Consider the following 26,031-nt stretch of genomic DNA (forward strand, 5'->3'; position numbering starts at 1 on the left):
TGGACAGGTTGAGCCTCCTAATGAGGGATTGAGTATGCATTTTATGACTGTAGATCCGTGTGTATCCACAGGGCCGGTTTGCTTGTTCTGAGGGAGGAAAAACTCGAGTTTCCGGGTGAAAAACTCTCCACCGCCGTATGAGACCGGCTAACTCACCTTTAGTCGAAAGAGACCAGATAAAAGATTCCTGACGTCTTGGACGGGAGTCGAACCTAGGTCTTTCCGACCAAAGGGCTTCGTCCGTACCGACTGAGTTACGGAGGCTCTAGTGCACTGCTCTGCATCATTACGTCATGGGTTCGAATTCCTACTGGGAATATGGATACTCGTAAAACCACAAATGGCACTGATGTGATATTGTTTCTTCAACTGGTTTTTGTGGGACTGGGGGGAAAAAATGGCCTTCTTTCTTAAGATTCAGCACTTTTTTTTTTTTTTTTGGAAAAGGCGTGAATACCCACAGTCTGTTATATATTATTCGGATAGTATCCGATGCAGGTACGTTCAGATGCCCTTTCTTTTTTTTTTTTTTTTTTTTTTTTCACTCCCTCGTTATTTGAACGATCGTAGCAGTTATGCCTCTTTGCCACTGTATTGATCAACCTTAAAATTGACTAATATTTTCCATCTGCCATACAATTCTTCTTTCTTTTTTTTCAACCCGGAAAGTCGGGTTTTTCATCCCTCAAAACAGGCAAACCGGCCCCGTGAACACACACACATTTCCCCCCAACGTCAGGGCTCAGCAACACGTCGGTTGGGATCGCTTAAAGTCGCATCATGTAAAATAGCGGACCCTGCACCAAGCGGGATATAACGCAAGGAAGGAGAAGTTGCGAGTCTGATATAAAATGTACTAACTGGCGCCAGAGCTGGTAATTCTGACTACCAAAGTAGTCGATATACACCTTTCGTTATTTACAGGGTTGTTTGTATTGTAAGAGCATAACTTTGAGAGTCATTTCAAACTTTCTACACACTTATATAATTATTATATAAGTGTGTAGAATATATGGCCTGATGCAATCGTTTCTACAGCAGCAATAAGGGAACGGCGATTATATATTGAAGACTAAATAGAAATCCGTTAAAATGTTTGGTTTGACAACAGCAGCGTGTGCAGAAGTTTTGCAATGACCCTCGTATTTTAAGTATCGTTGTTTGTTCCTTTCTTTCTCCTTTCACTTTTCCTCCTATAGAAACCCAAACGGTTTCTCCTTGGGTAAACAACTGTGTCACTTCTAATTCAAGCATTTCTTACGAGAGTCTCTTGAGCTACGTGTTTACTTACAATTTTGCAAGTTTCTTGAGCACCGAATTTAATTCGGCGGCTTGGCTATTTACGTCATCTTTAAACCTTATTGTCCTATTGAACTAAATTGGTCTCTGCCTTGATCAATATTTACCTTTTTTTTTCTTTTCTTTTTTAAACTTGAGTCTAGGAAGTATTCATTGTAAAATTGCTTCCTAACTTGTTTAGGATTTCTTTTTTCTTTGCCAACCTTCCACTTTTTACTCGTTCCGGAAAGTGGTGTACAGAAGAAGTTTCTTCTTTTCTTTTAAACCTTTTTAGTTTCTTATGTACGATCGCGTCATCCTACAGCATCCTTTTCAACTCTTTCTGTTCTCTCTGAAGAACGCTAGCCGATCTCTGCCTTTCTTGGCACGAGCTTCTATTGTGCACACACATACTTTAATGAAAGCGTTGCACTTCATAATTCTTTTCTTTGTGATTGGTTGCTAACGGTCTAGCGAGAGGTCTGTTACCACATCAGCAAGCCTCATCTCTCGCTATAGCCTTTTGTAGTTTACACAGAGGTCTTAGAACAATGCAGCCTGTTCTCAAAAACTTTCTAAGCCAGCGTGTATATAAGTTCGGCGGAAATAATCGGCTAATGATATAAAATCCGAATAGTGTTTGGAATTATTCTGGTCATTAGTCTAAATTCCGAAAAATAAATAAATAAACTTAAGGGAACAACAAGATACATACTCAAAATGGTGCCTTCGTCAAGCAGGAAGAATTAAAAAAAAAAAAAAAAAATTAAACTTCATTGCAATGAATTTTAAAAAGAATTCGGACAATGGGTACAGGCTATTTTATGGATAAGATTTAGTGTTGAAAAAAAAAATGTCTATAATAATTTTCTTGTCTTCAAAATGATTCATTTGCAGTAATTCTTCCTAATGAGAAATTGTGCTTCTTGAAGTTGCTGTACTCAGCATATTAGTTTCATGAAATGAAAGCACAATGAAAGCATTTTTTTTTTTTTACAATAGTTAAATATATGCAACTGAGAGTCGGTTTCTATAATACTAGCAGAGATCTGTTGAGTACAGATTTACATGTGTATCTGGGACGCAATACTAGAAAAATATCCTAGTCAGATGTCCCCAATTATTGCCAAGATTTCCCACGACAAGACGTATTGTCCTGAGCCGACCGTCTTTCAAAATTTACGTCATCCTTCCTACACTACCAGGAATTCCTTCTTAAGGACAGCCATCAGCAAAAACAGGCCTTTAATTTGAGGTTTATTAAAACATTTCCCATCGTACTTAAATAACCTAGGTAGTTACAAATAATTATCAACTCAAAACTATTTACCATATTAGTAATTCGAAAATAACTACACGAATAAAAAAAATAGTAGTTAAACATGTATTAATTAACAAAAAGGGAATTACAAAAAGTATAAAGAACTGCAAGTAATGCACAGCCCTTTGGTCCTTAAAATTAAATGAAACTGCTGTTCTCTAAAAGGATCGGAAATATCGAATTCAAAGTCAGATAATCCTGAAGGAGCTTACTTCGTATCTTTCAGGGCGAGTTAGAATATCCCCACATTCACGAAGGTTAGGTTTTACACAATCTAATCGAGAATTCAGAAGAGGTTGCTGAGCAATGACCATAATTTGTTTATCTACCCACCCACTTGAATACCAAATAATCATCACCATATCCCAGCACCCTTTATTTTATTTTTTTTTAACCGGTTCTCTTTTCTCCTACGTATACTGTCGTTTTGAATTACGGCTATGAGGTAATTGTGCGTATCTGGCAGGTTTGCCTGTTTCTTTTGGGAGAAAAACCCACCCCCAAATTTTTGCTACTTCCATGAGAAAGGCTAATTCGGATAATCTGAAAAGCCCTTATAAAAATGACTTCAAATATCCTGTAAATATTAGTTTTTTTCTTGGTAATTCGGACCATAACCTCATCCAATCTTCTTCACTACTCTTTATTCAGCCAGTCTACATTGGTGCAGAATAGGACGACATTCTAATCTCCTCCTACTTGGATTGGAAGAGTGAAAACTAATCTAAAACTCTTGTTCCGGATGAATAATTACAATAATCACTGCTGGAACGAGAACCTAAATTCCCAAACATATACGAAAATTTAACCACTGTCCATCTTGGTTTGATAAAAATTCGGCATAATTCAAGTGAATGGGGTCAAAACTCCCAAAGTACAAATTCAGGTTTGAAAAACTTTCCCGCTCCAATAGCAGTTGAGCTTTCGGGTCTCTCCCCAATGCTATTGAGCATATCTTCTTTGCCTTCCATACTTCAACATCACTCTCGCAACCACCAGACGGTGGCCACTGTCCTACATTTGGACACAATTCAATATTCTTCCCTTGAGATTCAGTTACTTATTTATCCTTTAAGAGAAGGGATTCTTCTATTACTGGAAATATAGCTTAAGTTTGTTTATAAACTATTGAGAGTTTTATGCAGTCTATGTGTAATTAGGTTTAGTTCATCTCTCTCTTTCTATGATTCAAAATAATATATATATATATATATATATATATATATATATATATATATAGGTTCTGTTTTTACATACAAGTTAGAAGACAACACGGGTCTAATTTCTTTTAGTTTTTCCATTTTTAGCGTTTACTCAAAAAGGAGAAAATTTTAACAAAGTATATTACTTTCATATTTATATGGTTAGTATGCCGACTTAGTTTTTCTCAGTTTTATGTCATGTGTATGTTTCAGTCTGTTAAGGCAACATGAAAATGTTGCTAACTAAACTTCTTTGAGGCAACAACGAATTTTACATCTGTTTGCTACAGCAGCTTGTTCTAAGCAAATGGTATTATTCTTTTCCTTTTTATGCGCAAGTTTATAACAAAAGTTATGTATTATTATAGTAATCACGTGACAACTCCAAGGACTCATCGAGGGAAGGCACTCTGCTCTACATCTCCACAGAATGCCACTACCATTATCTACACAACGCCATCTAATGCTCCTGACTACCACTAGTATTTTCTCCCGTAAATTGCGCGTGTTCTCATGCCGATTTGTCTGTATGTAGGATGAAAAATCCGAGTTTCCGGGAGAGAAAAAATCCTGCTACCTCCGTCATTCATTTCATCATTTTATAAACGTTGTGTTTATTCAATTTGAAACAGAAGGTGAATTTAACCTTATTATTAATTATATATACTCGTGCATGCACGCGCGCACGCACACACACAATGCCGTTCATATACAGGAGTTTTTGTATAAAAGGAGAAAAAACATTTCTTTATACAGAAAATTTTACTGCTAAATGCCAGTAAAAATGCATAAATAAAAATCTTATCCGATCTTTAAATTTATCACCAACTTTGTAATATATATATATATACAGAGCCGGCGCTAGGGTCTTTGGCGCCCGCATGCAATTTCTATCTAAGTGTCCCTATAACGATCCGGGCGTGTGTGGTTCTTTTACGATAATAAAAATTTAAATTATTTGAAATTTCTTAAATAAATTTTGACAGAATAGCCACACGTTGGTTCGCTAAATGTAATGAACCGGGGGTGTTGAATAGGCAGGATAATCGTTAAAAACCCGAATATTCAAAAAATTCTTAAAAGTTAAAGCAAATTTTGATAAAGCCACTTCACTTTAATCGTTGAATATAATGATACAGGGATTACAGCCTTCTCACCAACCCGAATCGCTAACAAAATTAAAATGAATTTTAATTAAAGTTAAAATTTATTTGAACTAAAGTTTAAAAATTCTTTCATTTTACAAGCTAGTAAATTCTTAGTAACTTATAAAAAATTATTAAAAAGAATTCTAATTAATAATTAGAAAATAAAAAATAATTAGAACATTTAATATAAGCATTCAAAAAATAACATCTTTACAGAATAACAGAAAGTAAATTAAATTACATAAATATACTTGAATTTTTTTAAATTTTAAGGTTTTTGATTTCATATTCACAAAATTAGAAATAAAGTGCTTAACATCTAATTCCGCACATATATCATTTTCAATAGCTATTAACGCCAAACTAACAAGCCTTTTTTGTGACATACTTGTTCTTAAGTAGGTTTTAATCAATTTCAACTTGGAAAAGGAACGTTCACCGCTCACTACACTAACAGGTAAGGTTAACAGTATTCTTAAAGCAATTGAAAAGTTATGGAAAGATAAATTATTGGACACAATAAAATTAAGAATATCGAAAGGATTTTGAATATTTAAATTATGCTTCCGAAAAATATCCCGGAAAGCACGATAACTCGTCATATAGTTCTATTGCATTTATGTCTTTATTGTCGCCGTCCTTCAAGAGAATCTCTAAATCGTCACAATCTTTTCGTAAATCTTCGTTATTAATTTGTAGTAATCTATACAAGAAATTGAAATTATCATAATATGTTTTTAGTTGTTCAAAACGTTCTATTAACGAACACATTGCAACGTCTAGAAGTGTATAAAACACATTCACTCTAAATTTATCTTCTGGCGATTCGTCATGATACTCGTAGTCAAATTTTCGTATCTTCTTTCGTCGTGGAACTTCCGTACTAGTTTTAAATTCTTGTTCTCCATCCACTTCTTCACTCAGTTATTTTGCCGTTTTTAGAACTTCTTTAAAATTTGTATCTGATCGATACTCTTGTAAGAATATTTTTAAGTTTTCGATAGATTCTAAAGCAAGTGTAATGTTCATATTTTTGTCTTGAAGCATTTTACTCACAGGGTTTATTCTGTTAAGTAAATCATGCCAAGTTATAAGAGAGCAAATAAATTTGTAATGCTTTATTTTAGCACATAATGTTTGTGCTTCATGCTGAGTTTCTTTATTAAAATGTTCATTATTTAAAATTTCAAAAAGTGCATCATAAATTTCTCCTAACTGGCGGATTACATTAATTTTAGTTTCCCATCGCGTTTCTGATGACTGTTTCAATGTTAATTTTTTTATGAACTTTAAAAGGATTGCCCAACGTTTGTAAGAGAATGAAAAGAAAGTGTGTATATTTCATGAATAATTGCAAATAAACTAATTGTATCTGCATTCATTTTGGCTGCATCGTTAATGATTAAATTTAGAGTATGAGCAGCACACACTTTAAGAAAAAGCTCGTGGATTTTTGTTCAAAAGCAAATTTTGGAGCCCATGTTTTTCCCCTTTCATATTTTCCCCATTGTCATACCCTTGACCTCGCATGTCTTCAATGGAAATGTTCCATTTTTCCAGTTGTTCCATTATTGTTGCACATAAACCACGTCCTGTGGAATCTGATATATCTGTAAAACCTAAAAAGTTTTCCCTGATATTGACAATTCCATTGTCACAGGAAAGAAAGAATAATAATGGTCATTTGTTTTGTTTTACTTGCATCAGGTGTGCAGTCTAAAATTATGGAATAATATTTAGATTTTCGAACTGATAATAAACTTGTATCCCTGATTGCGTTACTTAAAGTTTCCAATAATTCATTTTGTCTGTCTTTACTCAAATAGTGTATCTATTATTTCGATGTAGGGCCCTTTCAACATGAGTTTTCCATAACGGGATCAAACTTCGCAAACAGTTCGACTAATTTTTAAAAAAATTGCCGTTATTCCTTTTATATAATTTATCAGATGATCAGCGAAAAGCTAAATTTTGGCTACCAAGGAATTTTATAATTTCAATCAAGCGTTCTAAAACACTCGTCCAATGTTTCTTTTCCATTTCATACATGCTTTGAGTCTGACAATCAATAGTAGTTCTATTTTTTAAATTTTTATCAAGTTCCTTCCATTTTAAGAAATTTTTCATGTGAGTTAAATTAGTCTATGCAAAGTTGTACTTACATTTCTCTAATCGTTATAACCTTCTACAAGACTCAGTAGGTGATCCAGTTGATTCAGTAGGTGCAAAAAGTTTTGAACAAAAGCAAACAACAGAATTTAAAGTTTCGGAATAAATGAGCCATGTTTTTGACACGAGCTCCCCGTTTTCCATTTTTCTATTATAATACGTGTCGCCAAATTTACGACCATATGTATCTCTGGGATATATTATATTTTTCTTTTGAAAAGGCCCTATTTCAATTAAAACAACTCTTAATTTTTCATCAATATTTCCCCATTCATCTGGATCTTCTAAACTTAGAGACTAACAATGTGTTAGTTTCGTGGTCAACTACAACTAAGTCTTCTCCTAACTGTTTTTCACTTAAATCATGCGTCTTGTTATCTTGTTCAATAGTACTTTCATGAAAACTGGATGATATGCACGGTTCTTCAACTCTGATTTATCGAGATGGTTATAATCTGCATCAGAATATTTTAATAAATTTATTAAGAGCCCCAGTTTGTTTCTTAATAACTGCTTCTTTCGCAGCATGACGCTTACGATTTTGTGCACCGGATAATTTTTTTTTTAATTTTTGATTCCATTTCTATTTTATACCCACAAGAAATTATTACACAACACGACACAGAGACGAAATAATAGTCCGCACTGCGCTACTGTCAGTAGCCTACTGAGATGCGTACCTTATGACTGGTTAACTAGCAACAAATGTTTTGTATGAAAATTCGTTTCTGCGCATAAAAACCGTTCACCGTTTCACTTTAGATAGACTGCAGTAGACACATGCAGGCAAGCATTTAGCCTGCTCTCGCTGCAAAATTGTAAACAGCTGGCTGATCAAAGAGGCGGCAATATACAATTTTTTAAAATTTTTATTCGGTGTATCCGGCCTTATTTATTTTAATATTGATCAGTCTAAGATTTGTTTTTGTTTTTATGATAAAAATTTTGTTTCTTAAAAATGAACTTATGAACCGTTCCCCGGTGGCGGCGCCCGCATGCTCGCTTCCGCAGGCCCTGTATATATAAGTTTTAAAGAACTAGATCAAATTTCTTATACTCTAAATAACGGTCGAAGCGAATGGTAAAGACTCGAATCGCAAAATTAAAGCATTTCGAATAACAAATGAAAATAACTTAACACGCATTTCTATTAATAGTCTGTTTATATAACTAAAGAATAAGTTTACTCTTCTGTTATGCAGTAGCCATAGTTAGAACTTATTTACAACTAGGACAAAAATGTTTTCATTTTGTATATTTAAATTCCCAGCTAAATTTATAAATAATATCTAAATTGCTATAAAGAATACAGGCCAGATGTAACCGAGCTTTAGCTTACCTATTCCGATTTAAACGCTATGTTAATATTCATCTCCTCCTCCTTACAAGTGTTAATATTCACCTACTGTTAATGTTACGTACTAAAGCTAATACATATATTTGAAATTATTTGTATACCGAATGTCTAAAATTAAAAATATACACCAACTAGGAAATGGCAATGTTATGTTGCCAATGCCTTAGAAACCCCTCAAAACTGCCTATTTCTCAAAAGCAAATTCACGTTATTAACACCGAAAAGGAATTAATTTCCCCGATCCATCATCTTACGACCAACTAAAAAAATAAATCCATAAATTATCGCGGAGTTGTCGACAGTTGCATAGAAGAGTTGCATGAAATAAACAAGAATTGTGACCTTGACATCTTCTAAGTTGGAGTAATTGATTTTCTGTTGCAGCTACGAGGTAGCGTGTTCTCCTAGCGACGCGTTATTACACGTTGGAATGCAACGACGAAATTGTTAGGCAGGGATGTAAGCGAAATATAAAGCCCTTAGATGTAACGATTTAATAGCTGGGGGGGGGGGGGGTTGTCTACACGAGATGGATGTGCACATGCCGCAATACGGAAAAGCACATATTGCCTTGCCAGCAAGTCAATTTGAGCTGAGTGGAAGGGCTGTTGATGGCTTCTTTTACAGCCGTACCACGTGTGATAAGTTTATTTTTGCTGATATTCTCTTTAGGAAGTGTGTGTCGCTTATTACAGCCCATTGTGTGACTGCTTTAACAACAGAAGTCTTGATCTCGACTATCGCTAATAATAAAAGTGATCTGACGTTGCTACTGAGTTGCTAAGTGAAAGGTTCCTAAACTGATATCGTCGGTACTTCAACCACAGTGCGGCTCATTTGGTCGTTATTACAATGCTAACCTTAGCATTGCTCATTTTGCTAACGGTTTAGATATGCATTCCCTCAAGTTTATGCTGGCGTCACATGTTAGCTTATAAAGCCGATATAAATGCAGCTTATGTTTTAGTTTAGGATATTAATTTTAATTTCGCCTTCCAAGACTGCCATCTTGGAGGTCTGAAGTATCCTTACAGATTCCATGTTTATTCTCTGGAATAGGATTTCAACTTATCGAATCCCTTAACCTATCCACGGTGCCAATAGATTTACAGCCTTTCCTGAGTAGGATTCATATAAAATCCATAGTAGTGTGGGTTCATCTCTAGAGTTCCAAACATACTCTTCAAATCACTTCAGGCCATTCCAATGATGAAGTTCACCACCACCTGAAGATATATCATTTAGAATTATTCGAACATGAATATCTATTTTATGGAAGAGAGTATCTAGAATGTATGATGTCACATCACAACTGAAGCATTTTCTTAGAAATACTTTTGACAAATCGGATTCGATCCATGGGAAGTTGCAAGTCTTAACTTGAATATTAAGAAGATCAAGAATATTTATCAGTACAAAGTCAAATTTATCCAGGAATTTTTTTAAACGTGACAGCGATTTTTTTATTTTTAATTCTAAGTCATGAAATGGAGGAGATGAAAGGTTCGAGACCTTATAAACTAACATGGGAACTTCAAAAATTCCGTGAAAATACTATCATTTTAAGATCTTCTAAGATCATATTCTTTCTTCTTTGTCCATTTTCCCCCCCACCTATTTATTTAAACTCTCCTTCCATTTCACTTTTCTCTCACCACTAGGATCTCGATTAATTCTATATACCGCTTATATCCTAAACGTATTCCCCTTTCTAGATGATGGACTACAAGTCCAGTTTAACCATTATTTCAGACTAAAGGAGTAGAAGAAAAGGAGTTATTTTCCCTGTCATTTCAATGCAGGGATTTGAATATTTACTTAAGTACCGGATTTTTTTTTTTTTTTTTTTCCTTATTCCAGATCATAAGCTTAACTCAAAGCAATTATGCATCCGGCGGAGGCAGTAAGTGAAAACTTAAAAAAAAATAATAATAAATAAAAAAAATAAGAGGTTGTTCCTATTTATGTTTTCCCTTCTATGTGTCCATAAATACATCTGTTCGTGGAATATGTACACAGGGTGCATGATTAACTGGGAACAGATGAGCTGCTTCTTCATTGGTAGTCACCTTAGTATACAGCACTTCTAAACCGAGTCGTTATCTGTTGTACCTAATTCTGAATGGAAGCAACCCTGCTTTTTCTCCTCTATACAAACAAGCATTACACGCATTTCTATCTAATTCTTACGCTAAGTTAGTGTTTTATTTTTTTTTTTTCCTAAAAAGTTTTTTGGCACGCACTTCCGCTGCTACTTTTAGCTTTACTTAGAATGTTCACTTCGGTGTTTTCACGTGTTAGAAATTGTTTCGAAACAAAAACATAAGAGATGAAATTGCAAATTCCAATTGTAATTTAATCACAAAAAAGCGTCGACTTGTCACAGAAATGGGACGTTACAAATTTGTTTTTGCATTTATGGAGGAGGTGGGGAATCGATCAATTTATTATCGTCTGCCAGATCACAATCTCACGATTTATGAAGACTCAGACTTACGTGAGCATTTAAGGCTAAAAAAGATTAAATATTTCTATTATCGGGTAAAAAAAAGGAGATTATAAATTCCCTACTATGGTAACATTTAAGGAATGGCAAGTCCCTTTCCCTTACTCCAATCGCAATCTCCCTAACCAACGCGGCCATATAAATAACTCTGCACATAAATATTTCGTTACCTGACACTTTTGACCCACATCTTGGGATGAAAAAAAAAAAAAAAGTAGCTCCATTTAACGTCTTTATCTTACATTAATCGATCATAATGAGGAATTTGATCTCCGTGTACTTGTACAGGGAGATCAAATTGCATATTAACCTCCTAACTACAGGTGTGGACCACACCTGTAGTCGGGAGGTTAATATACATGCTGATAGAAAGTGTTTAAGGATGGATTAGTTGACCGAAATTCGATACTTTAAATATGCCAAGCTATTTATAACAACATTTTTCTTCAGTATTAGTGATGTCATTAGCTCGCGATCCATACTATGGTTTCTACAAGATATTTCAGATTATTTTCTGCAGAATTTTAGCAGTAGCATTTTATATAATTCAAAGTTGATGTATAAAAATGAAAAATCACCCAATTAATTCTTTCCCGTCATATTGGATTGTATAGATATTCTAAAACTGGTAGATGTGAAATCAAATCAATTAAAAAAAGGGTCATTCTTCCCTCCGGCTCTTGAGGATAGCAGAATTTCCTAGTCCGCATGCAATAAACCCTTACTGGCCTGGTTGGCAGAGTGGTTAGCGTATCCGCTCTGAAAAAAAAAAAAAAAAAAAAAAAAAAAAAAAAAAAAAAAAAAAAACAGGCTGTTCGAATCCTACTATGAATGTTTGTGGTCGTCTTCAGGTGCAACATCACCACCGCCTTGCTTTTAAGAGGCCTAAAGTGGCTTCAAAAATTTCCATGTTTATTTTCTAGAGTAGGACTATGTAAAAAATAAATACAATGAAATATATAAAATCAATAAAAAACAGGAAAAAAATTCTTAAATTCTTAGCCCACCTATGTACTATAAGTTTACATAGTAAACCTTTCATGAGTGGAAGTCGCATCAAAAATAATAATAAAAGCCTGTTGAACCTTCCCTTTTGTTAAAAAAAAAAAAAAAAAGTTTAGTGTATAGTAATACCCCGCGTCACGACAATCCAATCATACGATGAAGTTCTGTTATAACCAAATACTTATTTACACGACGCTGTATTCACTCATACTGTTTGCGACGTCGTTGCTCGCTACGATGAATTATAAACTGTTTTATTGTTAGTAATGACAGATAAACTAAGAGTGCTGTTGCTTCCAGTGAAAAGACGCGTGAACCTATTATATTAGATACAAAAGGTTAAGATGATTCAGTTTAATAACAATGGTATATTGAACACCGAGATAGGCCGCAGGCTAAATTTTTTTCGTACTTTTTTTTTAAAAATCATACTAGGGTTTGATATTTTAATTAACTTGTCTGAAGTAAATAATAGTTAACATTGAAAAAAATCAGTTCTGTTTGTGTACCGGAAATCTCAGACGTTGCATGTGCGCGCGCACACACACACACACACGAGAAAGAAAGATCGCCGACTGACTAGATAGCGCATCTATCCAATCAACAGGCTATGAGAGTTGAATCTCGCTCTGTCTTTAGGTGATAGTTTTTCAAACCTAGTGTAGAACCATCCTTCCCTTATTGGGGCTTAATAGGGGATTTCAGGATTATCTAATCTTTAGCTTATGTATTAAAAGTTGTCAATCATTCTCGCCCAAAAGTTTGAACATATATAGAGCATTGTGACGGATATTGGCATCTAAGATCAAGCCACGTCAATCAATGAAAAAAAGAAAAAAAAAAAGAGCAGGGTGATGATCTCAATAGGAAGAAAAAATTCATTACCACCTAAACTACCCATACCACAGCAAATTCGAACCCCCCCCCCCCTGTCTAACGGCTACAGAGCCAGATGTCAGCTAGGTTTGCTGTTTAGAATTACAGAGAGAGCTAGTGGACACGTATTATGGCTATTAATACGTGTGTCCCTCATGGCTAGTTTCCTGGATGAAAATCCAAAGTTTCCGAGAGAAAACCACCGTCTGCGACCAAGTAACTAAATTTCATCTGAGTTATTTAACTTCATAAACTAATAGTAATAAGGGATAAGTAAAGTTTTGCTTCATTTGTATAATTTAATTGTAAAAATTCCCCATAGAAATACCTATAGATATTTGCATATCACCCAAAACCTCTATAGATATTTCTTAAACCCTTTGTTATTGCGTCTTAAGCTCTTGTGAATACAAAATGCAAGGAGTTGCATGGCTTTGGAGATTGTAAGGTGTTCTCCTCCTACTCGTTGGGATTAATTCACTCACTTCGTGCATAATTAATTAAATCGTGTAACGACCCCTTTTAATTAGTAACCTCGGTCATTGTTCGGATGCAACATAGCACTGTCATCTACATCGGATCTTGTGAAATGTGCCTAATGTCACTTAGTGACGCCTCTTTTGGCACCCTGTCGTCTGCCGTAACACTAATTAATGCCACGTGGGTCTCAGCTAGCTCTGAAATTGGCGGCAAAACAGCGCCAGTCCTCTGTTGACTTTAATGCGAACATAACCGAAAATAGCGTTCTGGGAAGATGTTAATATGCGAGACGGAAGTGTTGCCGAGTCATAACAAATGGGTAGGACCCCGACAAGCTCTTTCTAGCTAGACTTTAGTTTTATCCGATTCTTTAATCCTAAGACAAGGATCTAGTATGGTACTCGATCCAGAAAGAGTACTTTACAGTTCCCACTAAGTGAATATTTTTTCTCGTATTCGTTCACCCTTGAAAATACTGCTTATTAATACGCCTTCCGCTCCCATGGCGTTATCTAAAATCCTTTTTGTGCGATGGGTGCAGGAAACGCTGGTTTTGCATTGTTAAAACGCCACACGCGTGCAGTAAAAAGGAAGTAAAGACCACGTGCTCGGTATTATAGTTGGACATCTTATGAATCCCCATACAATCCCTCCGAGCACGTGTGCAGGACAAATAGGTTTGTGTGCGCAGGGTCTTTTAGTGGCAGGAGTATTAGTAATCGCCCATTTTTTCCTCCCTGCTCGTTTCGCATCGTGGGAACGAACGACATCGGCTCGATAAGGACTGATTTGCATCGTGTATGGTAGATTATTCTAAACCTATTTACCCCCAAACTTTTCTTCTGAACGGCGTTGATATTTGGTGAATAAATATATTAAGTGAGATAAAAAAATAATAATAATAAAAAAAATTCAGTCAAGCAAAAATGACAAGCTCGAAGTCAAATTTAAATTTCCAGTAGCAAACGCAACTTACCTATGAGCAGTCTAAAATGCCAGCCTTCCCGCTGAAGCTTGTTAGCCGTTACGATATTCTAGCTGGCTTCTCATTATGGAAAAGGCAGCCAGAATAAGACAGCTCGCTGAATTGTAAAGCGTATAGAAAGTGGTATTCAGAATAGAATCAAAAGCGATCCGCATCCCCCCCGTTTAAGAATGTAGAGGATATCTATCAGTAGAAATATTCTTGGAAGTACACAAAGTAAAGTGTCGATTAACTTTTTCTATTAATATTGTAATAAAAATTCAGTAGTATACAATGACGAAATTCGTCAAAGTCCATTAATCAAAAGAGATTGGACTACATCTGGCGTACAACTTTTGAACGACAAATATAAAATGATCGCGAGTGTGTCACTATTGTAATTATTACCACTTATATTTTCGACCAAGAGACAAGTTCGGACTGTTGTTACTCTAGTTCACTAAAGTATCGAATTCTTGTGCAATGAAGTAAAAGTTAGCTACAAAAATTTAGCTAAGTCTAGTTTTATGCTCAAAACTCAGCCAAGCGTAAAAAAAAAAGGTAGGGGAGTTAACCATCAGCAATCAACGAAACCGATAGTTACGATTATTTCCTACCCTCTTTTCATATAGGTCGACTTTTTTTTTTATTCACATTCAGATGATTCCATTATTTTTCATCCATGCATAAACAAAACTCTTTTTTTTTTTTTCAGTGTGAATCCCATTCACGAAAAAAAAAAAAAAAAATCCTTTTTCAATTCACATCTGGGCGATGAAATTTATAACTAAACACATTCATTCGGATATTAACCACTGACATCCACCCCCGAGAATTACCTCATCACTTGATAATCAATACTCAATGTCAGTAATCAATAATAATATCAATACCAAAACCAAGCAGCGTGCTAGACACGTTTTTTTTCTCATAATAACTGTCAAGTTGTTGAATAATCATAGCAACATATGCAGTGCTATGTGTTAAATTTTATTTAATTTCTTAAATGAAAGTTAATCAAATAGCAATTAAAAATGAGATTACTTAGCAATTTTTAGTCCTACATTTGTAATAGGTATATTAAGTTAAATATCAATATTTAACCGCATCAAACTATTCTATTTTCTTTGCTTAGTCGAAAAATATGGGTGTTTATTTTTTATATATATTTATCTTTTTGTTTTGTTTGATAGAAAAATGTCCCCACATTTTTAGGACATTGCCGAAATGTCATATTATCACTTCTCTTCTGCCCCCTCTTTCAATAATTATGTCCTCATCCATATGAAGGCAACTACTCTCCTACGAGTTCTTAAATTTATCGTTGCAATCTCCCCCTTCCCTTTTCTCTCTCTGCAACTACCACTCTCACTTCGAGTCTGGCTCATTCAGCGTTACCTTCCACATCCGTTTAGTTAAGAAAGATCAAAGAACTCCTTAGAGAGTCAAGATCTGATAATAAGACTGCAACTTTCGGCACCAGATGTTGCGTCGCATGCCTTGTATCGTTAGATGATGGAAAGAGACACACAAAGAAAGAAAGACAAGACGTTTCTGAAAATATAAGTATTAAATCCAAAGCTAGTTTTTATCCCCTTTTTTTTTTATCATCATCTTTCCACCTCTGGCTCGAGTGTCTAGCGTTGAAGGTTGCTGCAGAAGAATTTGCCCAAAGATTTTGGCTTGCATTCAGTGCGAAAAAGGTATCGTCATTATGAGTCTCTAAAATCTTCAACAATTCAATTTCTGGCATAAAAAAAAAAAAGAAAAAAGTTAGGATTGATACTTAAGTACACTCACATATTGCAATAAAGCAAAAAGGGGTTTTATATATAAAAACAAAACACACAGTATTCCGGCTCGACATTGCAGCAAGTTAGTTAAATTACAATATATCATTATGTGACACCTCCGTACACATAATTATTACATTACACATTTTTGAACAATAATAGGCAAGTAAATTTGAAAAGGACTTGTATTCGGAAAGATAACGTTTATAATTGGTTACGAAATGCACGCGCCTCATAAAAACATTTAAGAGCACATTGCTTTTATGCTTGATTTTTCAATAATGCATTCAGTCATTCTCTAGTTCAGTGTTTTCCCTAACTTTCAGCACCCGCGTACCCTTTTTGAAATTTTATTAACACCGGCGTACTCTCTCTCAGGCAAAAATGTGATAAGTTATATTTCATGCAAACACGAATAATAAAAAAATGATTATTTTTGAACTTTTGCGGTATAATAAATTACAGACATGGGAAATGAGGGCAATATTAAAATTAAAAAGACACGTTTTTAGTTATAGTAATCCAATATGAAGTAGAACCAAAATTTATGAAATTAAATAATTAAAAATGTTAATGAGATGAATGAAATTGTCTCATTAGTTGTATATTTATTATTTTTGCTGAAGTTGAGACTCCAAGTCAAGAAGGTTTCTTTTTGAGGTACACAAGCGCAGAAAATCCAATTTCGCACTACGGAGGAGCACAACATATTTCTGAAAAATACTAGATATTCATTATTAATGTATCCTAATGATTCCGAAATTTAGCTGAGAGTAATGACCTCGCGGTTCGAACTATTTCAATTTAAACCTTTAATGCAAATAGTTCGAATCCAAACGGTTGGAAAGCGATAATAGAAGTCACTCGATACAAGCGAAGTTAAAACTTTAGATGTTTTAGGTTAATCAAAAAGATTAATATAATAGAATAGAAAAATAAATAAAATAGATTTATCGAAATTTAAAAAAAAAAAAAAAAATCTTTCTCGTACTGCTGGGAAATACGCGTACCATACTTTAGTAAACATTGCTCTGGTTGTTTAAAAAAAAAAAAAAAAAATCCATTAAAGCAAGGATAAGAGTAACGGTAAAATATGCAGAATAGTGCATTTCTACTAAAAAGTAGAATTAAAAAAATAGTTTGGATATAATAATCACTTTTTAATTGCGACAAATTGAGTGGATCTTTTATTCCTCCAGTCACCATTTTCGACTCGATGGCAGAAACAGTATGGCGGTCAATGAATAACTTGGTGTAAATACAAAACTGAACAATAAAAGTATAGCTTTTAATTCGCAGTAGTTATATATTCTTTTTTTTTTTTTTTCCTTTCAGTACTAATTCACACAACCGGATAAATTCACATCGACGCAGTAACAGAATAAACACTTGAAAATCTTAAATTAACCATTTAAATCTCTATCGGTTTGAATTCAAATCGCATACAAGTTGCTTAAAATCTCCGAAATAGCTATTCGAGTTGAGTCACTTAAAAAGTGGCTCGCCAAATGTATTTCTTCAGGCCAGGGAGAGGTAAGGATGCAGTAAAACGTGAGATTCTGACTTATAGAAATGAGGTTCATTTATTATGCATATATACACCAAATGGTGATAGTATTAGTAGTACAATGACGTTAGGTATCCCCCTCCCCTCATACACACTACTTCTTCGATAACCTGATTTCAAATCTCCATTACCATATTTGTATCGACCTCGACACCAGAATAATTCAACCTACTTTTTTCCACCGGATGAAAGCTGATGGAATTTTACTGCAATAGCCGTAATCATCATTCATCAGAAGTCTATAAAAATGAATGTTGTTATTTTAGCTCTAATGCTGACGTCATGATTTATGTCGCACCGCCTACTATAACGGCCCGAGGCACGCAAGTGGATGGTTATCGCAAGTGTAAAATAATTATAACCCATATATAAAAATGGTTGACGAGTGAAATTTAATCTTATGGTAATTTCTGCAGTTTGCTTGCATTTATTTTAATAGCGGATAGATAAAGCAATCTACTGCAGTGCACCATATATATAAATAACTAAAAGATTTGTAAGTACAAAGGAGATAGTTGTTCTTTGGAAACCAGCATTTAAATTTATGTACATTAAAAAAAAAAATAGAAACAGGTTGATTAAAATAAATTAGTCCTTAAAACAATCATAAATTGTTTACCACACAGCAACTACCGTTAATTATACTTTATTTTATGAAACCATTGTTCGATTATATCTGCTTAATTGAAAAGAATTTTTAAAAACAGATGAAAGAAATCATCTGTTTTTAAAAATTGATTGAAAAAGACTCGAGCTCAATTCTCGTCGTAAAGAGAGGAATCTTTATATGGGCTTTTTCAAATGAGGATGTGTAAGTCGTTCTCATACGGAGGTAGCAGAGTTCTCATCTCGGAAACTCTGGTTTTTCCTACAGCATACAGGCAGATCGCCCAAGTGAACATATGAAATTTACAGACAAAAATACTATTTGTTGCGTTAGGTGGAATTTTGTAGCTGATGGATTGCGCATAGACTGAGTAAATAGCGTAGACGTAGGTTGTGTGGAGTACCCTCCTACAGTGAGTCTTTGGACTCATTAAAGGTGTCATAATAATAAGCAGTTCCAGTAAACAGCAAATAAAAATTATGATCAAAATATCCATGAATCCTTTACACAGAGAATTAAAAATCATCCACACTTTGAAGGGGGAAATTGATAAGTGCATTAATATTACGATTATATTCGTTTTTTTTTTAATTATAAATCGCTTCCACTTCAAGCACAGAGATTAAAGAATCAGAGCAAATGTGATAATCAAACTAGACTTACTTGGAAAAAACCAACGTACCAGAAAGATAGTAATCAATAAATAATGCTGAAGAGATATACAAGCACTGAATTCTATTTCGTTGCAACAGCATGGTATATCTAATATAAAACGCTATACCACATCACCTGACAATAATTTCTTATGTAAAATTCATTGTTGAGAAAGAAGAATGTCTGCAGTTATTGCTATGATGATAACAGCCAAAGTGTTAAATCATAAAAAAAAAAAAGTGAGTGAACTGTTGCGTTTTAAAATATTTTCCAGGTTAGTTTCTAACCTGTCTCAAATTCTGCGTAATGCTTTAAGAGAAAAAGTTAAAAAATTCATTTTCTTTCTAAGAATATCAGAGAAAAAGAAGTCTTTTAGCGACCACCAAGGGTGGATTCATGTCTTTCAATAACTTAACACTATTTCTATCCTCGTCTATTCCATCTTGGTTGTATGCCTCCAATGACAGCTTCCATGCATAACTCTATGACTTTAACTAATGAACCGACTATCCATCATTGTTCCTTTCCTTTTATAGCTCCTACCGCGAACTTCCTCCCACAACTATAGTTTTGTTCAAATCCTGAAAGAAAAATTAATTATAAAAAAAAAAGAAAGAAATTAAAAATAGCAATATCCCAAATAGAACTTTTTCTTGATCCCGACCGATAAAAGAATGACAGACGCACGCACACACATTGATTTTTTTTCATCCCGGCTTTATGAGTACCGCGACATACCGCAAGCACTGCTCCCTTGTACACCGCCTGCATCAAACAACCTAATATGCCTTCTCTTGGTTTATCCTTCTCTGTATGCAGAATTCAGAGCCTCCATGTCAACCACAAAAGGAACGGTTTGGGCACAGCAAAGAGAATATTTTTGCCGGAAATGGTATTGTAATTTCGTCAAAATATTTCATCGAAACTACCCCCAGACAATAAAAAAAAAAAAAAAATTTTAATAAAAAAAAAATGCCATTTCAGCTGGACGCGATCAGTCAAAAGAAATACTGGTTGTTGAGTGCTTCAACTAAGCTGCAATTACTAGTCCCAAGAGTGACATATGGTATACAAGTCTTCGCCTTCATAAAGTGCTGAACATCTCGTCTTCCTACGCGTCCCACCCCCCTTCTACCTTGCGCTATTCAAAAAGAATCGATAGCTTAGATCTGCCGAAAACTCTAGAGAACGTAGCCGATTTAAGAAAACCCTGCTGTTCATCTCTTCAAAAGATTTTTTTTTTCTTTCATAATATAAGCTTATTGCTGAGAGTTCAAAGTTCAGTTTGTTTTATAAAAAAAAAAAAAAAAAATAAGATATTGGTTTTTGAAGACGTTTCCGAGAATCGAATGATTTTTAAATTTGATATAAAAAAAGCTTATTTTGAACATTTCTTTCAACTTGCATTTTTATAACACCATTGGACAACAGTTCTTCCAATCATGCTTGGCTTCATCCAGTCGCTATGGTAACAAAGTGTGTGTGAATTTCACGAATGCGGTATTTATTTTCGCCTTACAAATACTGGAGTATTTGTGGGTAACAAAACAGCATCTAAACAAAAATGATTTTGTATAACTTCCACTATAATCATGATTTCCTTGTTTAGTAAAAACTTGGAAACAAAGTTTATTATGTCCAATGGACAATGATTCACTTTAAAGCCCAGTTTGTCTTTTTATTTGAAAGAAAAAAAATTAAAGTTGCTAATTTAAATTTCATGTCAACGAATCAGAGAAATAACTGACACCCATGGAATCCTCGGAGAGGAGAATTGGAAAATTAAGTGGTAGCACTCCGATATGAAGCATTTGCCACTTTGTGTGCAGACAAAGAGTAGCTACACGAGGATGATGAATGATAACAGAAGTGTGGGAGTAAAACTCACGAGTGGGGGACTCATCGAATAAAGCTGAGTGTTGTGTGCGGTTGTCAAGGTAATGGGATAGAGACTACGAGATCTTTTAGGATTTGGGGAGAAAGAAGCATTAGACAGGAAAACACACCATCTAGATGGAACTGCTGTCTACGGAATGATTAAACTTTTCTCCCTCACCTCCTCCATTTAAACAACTACCGCCTCCCCTGAGAATTCTCGCAATCTGTGGCATAAATAAATTGTTGTTGCCATCGGGAGAATTGTTAAGGACAATTGCTGTCATTCATTATAAAGACTGCAAAACAATACTACAATGATTTTATTGTATCTTTCGTATTTTATTTATTTATTTTTGATGTGAAGAGGGACCTCGGTGCTCTGAAATTAACAAAGTCTCAACTATATAAAAATTGTTTGCAAGTAGATGGCGCTCGTTATAAAAATATTGCTTTTTTCTGGGGGGGGGGAGGGGAAGAGAAAAAATGGAACTTGGAGCACCAGAAAGTTTCTAATCAGGTATAAATAGTTAAGTGTTGACTCCAAGTCTTTAACCATCTGTCTCGAAGAAATTTGTCTCGTGCATTAGTGTCTACGCCTTGTGTCAAGGCAACAGTTCATCACCGCCCTTAAAATACTTTACTGATCCCATTTTGGGAAAGAAACGGAAATGGGACTTTCAACTTTGAAGTCAATGATTTATGATTTTGGCCTAACCTTTAGCAGAAATTCTAAGAAAAGTATCCGAGTGCGTGTTTCACATTCAGCAAACTATTGTGCGATATTTTAATTTTATATTGTACTATCAATTTATCTCTGCTGCAATATCGATGTCAACAAGAAACCAAATGTGCTGAGGTCTCAATAACAAGAAAAATTACTTGATTCAGACATCATGTGATTGCCTAATCCTATCTCATTATAGCAATTAGCGAGGGACCCTATCTCCAACCACAAGAATAATAAACCTTGGGAGGAAGGGGGGGGGGGGTTAGAACTCATTTACCATAACCTTCCAACCCCATCTTCGTTGCTTTGCTGTAAGCTGCTGAGGAAGTTGGTGTTTCACACACCAGTCTACCCTACCGACGCCGTTATTTTTAGAAGGAGACGGAATTAGTCAAAAGTAATAACATCGCCTTTTTCCCTTTGCAACCTTCAGGATGATGGGATGTGCGGTGACGCGGTGATGAGGTCATTGCTAATTCAGACTGAAAAATCTCTTCGAAATTAAATGTCTGCTTGACAAAACGAATGAAATATGTCACTCGCTGAGTGAGTGGTTTCAACTGGTATAAACACCCTTTCTAGGTTCAACCGTTAAAATAGATTAAAGTTTATCGACAGATAAATGTGGATCGCTGTTGTCTCTAAGTGAAGTTTCTTAGCGAGTAAATTTTCAATTTCTCACATTTATTTATTTCGTATGGAATTCCCCCCCCCTCCCGTCATTTAGGACGGGTTGAGCCCTCCTAATGAGGGATTAAATATGCATTTTATGATTGTAAATCTGCGTGTGTTCAAGGGGCCGGTTTGCCTGTTCTGGGGAGGGGGACGCAAAAACCCGAGTTTCCGGGTGACCCCCCCACCACCACCGCCATGTGAGACTGGCTAAATCGCCTTTAGTCAAAAGATACCAGATAAAGGTTCCTCACATCTTGGATGGGAATCGAGTCGGTATAGGCCCTTTCTGACCAAAGGGCCTATACCGACTGAGCTACGGAGGCTCTGGTTTTCTCACGTTAATATATTTATTTACAAAAATAAAGAGTTCCCGTGATTAGTTTCTTTATGGGAAACATTCAGTGCTTTTTCCTTAGTAAGGGAAATAAAGTACCGTTTATTGTTTTCAGTATTTCAGGGAAAATCTCATATTGAAATATAAATTTACCGATTTGTGGCGTTATGGAATAAAAGAAAATCAAAATGTCGATCGATCCAAAAAAAAAAAAAAAAAAAGTTAACGACAATTTGAACATCTGGTTGTGAAGGTAGTCGCGAAATAAAACAAAATTGTTTTGACCTTAACTAAATTTTTTTCAATACAATCCAACCACAGAGTTTAAAAAAAACTCAAGATTTAAAAAAATATATTATATAAAATAAAATTTAAAAAAAATAAAAAATGTACACACACACACACACACACACTAGAAGAAATTGTTTGTTGTCATTTGTATTTGAAAGGGAGGGGGACTCATTGTAACGAACTGAGGAAAAGAAACTTAGGATTGTTTGAACTCTTTGAAAATATAATTTTTGTCCAATAGCAGACTTTGGCTGCATTTGAAGATCTAAACAAAGACGTGTTCTACAGTAGGCGCCTTATGTGCCTTGCAGAAGCGCACACGTTAATAGTTTCTGGAGACCAAAAGAAAAAGTAAAAAAGGTGGACAGTATTTAAAAAAAAACACTAAAATAAGCAACTGATCTTTTAGCAGTGTGCTAACCATTGGCGCACCCAGAAAAAAAAAGAGGAAAAAAGAATTTTAGAAAAATTTCCAAAATTCTTTTTTTTCTTTTTTAAATTTATGTTGTGTCGTGTCCTCTATTTCTATACTAGATATGAATTAGCGGTCACATAAGGTGGGAATACCCCCTGGCTCTCGGGAATCACGGCCGTTGTGAACGCAAGACGAAGTAGTAGTGCTCGGGCGCTACTTTGTTTGCCCGAACCGGACCAGAGATCACGGATATCATGTATTGGCGATCATTGCAGATGCTCAGTCATAGGTCGTATGCAATGCGCAGTGTGTATTCTCATCATATCGTCTACTCAACTCGGCTCCTCCCCCCCCTTCAAGATTAAATCATGAGTGCTCGCTTCCCCCCCCCCCCCCCAAGATTAAATCTTGAGTACTCGGCCCCCTCCAAGATTAAATCCTGAGTACGCCACTGGTGCTAACAATACTTTTTGTGACCAAATATAGGATTCCTCCCCCCCCCCCCCCACACACACACAACTTCAGGTTTCCAGCGAGAGGTGATGGTGTGGTCATAGCGGGCTATCAACCAGACTAACGCGCAGTTCCAATAAACAAAACAAATCATTCATTGCACTAAAATAACAGGCGTTAAAATTAATCATAATATGAGCTTTCTGATCGTGGAATTCTTAAGAATAAATAGTTTATATCAGAGTTACCTTCTTGTACAGAAACGCAAGAATTAACTAACCGAGTAAGAAACATATGCCAACATCTGTACAGCCCAGAGAACATCCGAAAGGCATTTCCAGTTAAAAATTGATCCCATTGTCTATAGTGCCGCTTATATTGGCTTCCGACTATCTGTCTTTGGCACCTCCACAATAATTAAAATAAAATAAAATAAAATAAAAAATCGTGTTAGACATATTCTAATCGTACAGCATGTTTATAATAATTATTATTATCGCAAAAACGTGACATTCTTATGAGGATATCCTTAAGTCGTAAAAATAATATTTGTACATTCAAGGAAAACTTTCTTACCTGCTATCCTATGACCTCCCATCACCTGCGCCTCGCATTTAAAACACTGGCTGAATAATCTCCAGACCATTTCTTGATAAAACTCCCAAAGAACTACATCTCAGGCGAACATTACGTTCCAGATAGAAATGACTTTCTTATGATGACGCTTAGATGTTTCTCATCCATGTGTTTTTCCCGCTGGTCAGTGGGATGACTCATTCGGACCGCAGCGACTTCAAATAACTTCCAAGTGCGCATGGTTAAGTTTTACTGCGTCGGCAACAGCTCATTTTGTCGGAGTTCAATTTCTCAATACAAACAGTCTCAGTCGGTTGTCAGCATGTCCGTGACTAATTTATTGTGAGGATTCAACTGGAGTTATTGTGGTAGTGTTTGTGGGAGGGGGGAGGAAAGGAAGGAAAGGATACGGATCATTTAAAGGGGTAGAAGGCCAACATCTCAAGGTTTACATAATGATCGATAGCGTCGCTTCGTTTGGTGGAAGGTCAAGTTCGTCTGGTGGCGGCCAAGGGTCAAAGGACACAGAAGAGCCGACACCGTTCGGTTGTTGTTTACATCGGACAGCGGGCACTACTTCAGTCTCTAGTTGTTAGAGCACCACAGACAGCTTGTTGCTTGCCGACAACTAGCGGTCATGCTGTCCTTTACCCCTTGACACACCACTTTCCCAGGTATTTTTTTTGGGGGGGTGGGAGGTCACACCGTCTTCCCTTCTCCAAATCTGTCTACTGTTTACGAACGCCGCGTCTGTGCCGCATGGACAATTTTGCGCAGTCGCAGGACTGCACGGATTGATGCACTCGGAAAAGCGGACGCGAGTCTGCAGTCTTCAATGATCAGTATCGGTCGACGGAGGGCGCGCTTGCTCGCGTGCATAACGTATGAACAGCCGCCGTTGTGTTCCGGAGTTGGCGTTTGCGCTACTCTTGAAATGTCTCTCTGCTGTCGTCCGCTTGCTGATGTCACAGGGGTGGGAAGACAGATCGTGGCGCGCGCCACGCGTCCTACCTCCCTCCCCTCCCGTTCTCCTTTTTTTTTTGTTTTGTTTTATTATTCTCATCCTAAAGCAAGAGGACGAAATGGAACGTCACGTGCGCGATACAAATGATACACATACACAGCCGTGGATTTGCAGCCAGAGTCACACAAGTTCTTATCCCACCTCTTTTGGGGACGCTCAGACATGCGCGCGCGCGCACACACACACAGTAATATCCCGTTTTTCTGTCTGCAATTGTGTGCTGTAGTGTTATAACTAATCAACATAGTTTCAAAGTTTTAGGCCAGGGACAAAGTATTCGTCTTTGTCTTTCTACATATTATTAATAGTTGTTACTCATTCTGCACATTTCTTTGTTTTTAATCTCTCTCTCTCATATATCTGCATTTTTGCTAGTATGTCCATCTCATCAATATTATTGCCTTATGAACTATTTCCCTAATTCTTATAATAAAATTAACATATAAACTTTTAAATATAATAAGGACTGAAACTGCTAAACGAATTCTGAACTTAATGTAGCTGTGTAATTGGCACAAATAGTTTACCACCGGATGCATATCGTTCCCACTCCATACAATTGAGAAATACATTTTTTCTTTCTCCTGTTTGCTGTTCTTGTTTAGGATTAAGGTAAAAATCAACTAAAGCTATGAGGCTAATGTAGTACTGTCTGTACGTTGCAGATGTTCTTCTTTGCCGGTTTGAGGAATGAAAAAAAAAAAAAAAACGATTTTCAGAGGCAAAAAAAA

General features: G+C 35.6%; 1 protein-coding gene across 1 annotated transcript in view; it reads right to left on the bottom strand.

Annotated features, from left to right (window-relative positions):
* The window catches only part of LOC150110118 (glutamate receptor-interacting protein 1-like), a 311,102-nt gene extending 285,935 nt beyond the window's left edge, over positions 1-25,167 (bottom strand). Inside the window, exon 1 of the mRNA XM_090397962.1 lies at positions 24,277-25,167. Coding sequence (XP_090254088.1) covers positions 24,277-24,346 — 70 coding nt within the window. The 5' untranslated portion in view covers positions 24,347-25,167. The remainder of the gene's footprint in view (positions 1-24,276) is intronic.
* Between the last annotated feature and the right edge of the window lie 864 nt (positions 25,168-26,031).

Source organism: Typopeltis vanoorti, chromosome 1 (assembly GCF_054136105.1).
Source record: "Typopeltis vanoorti isolate ZY-2024b chromosome 1, IOZ_Tvanoo_1.0, whole genome shotgun sequence".
Classification (NCBI taxonomy): domain Eukaryota; kingdom Metazoa; phylum Arthropoda; class Arachnida; order Uropygi; family Thelyphonidae; genus Typopeltis; species Typopeltis vanoorti.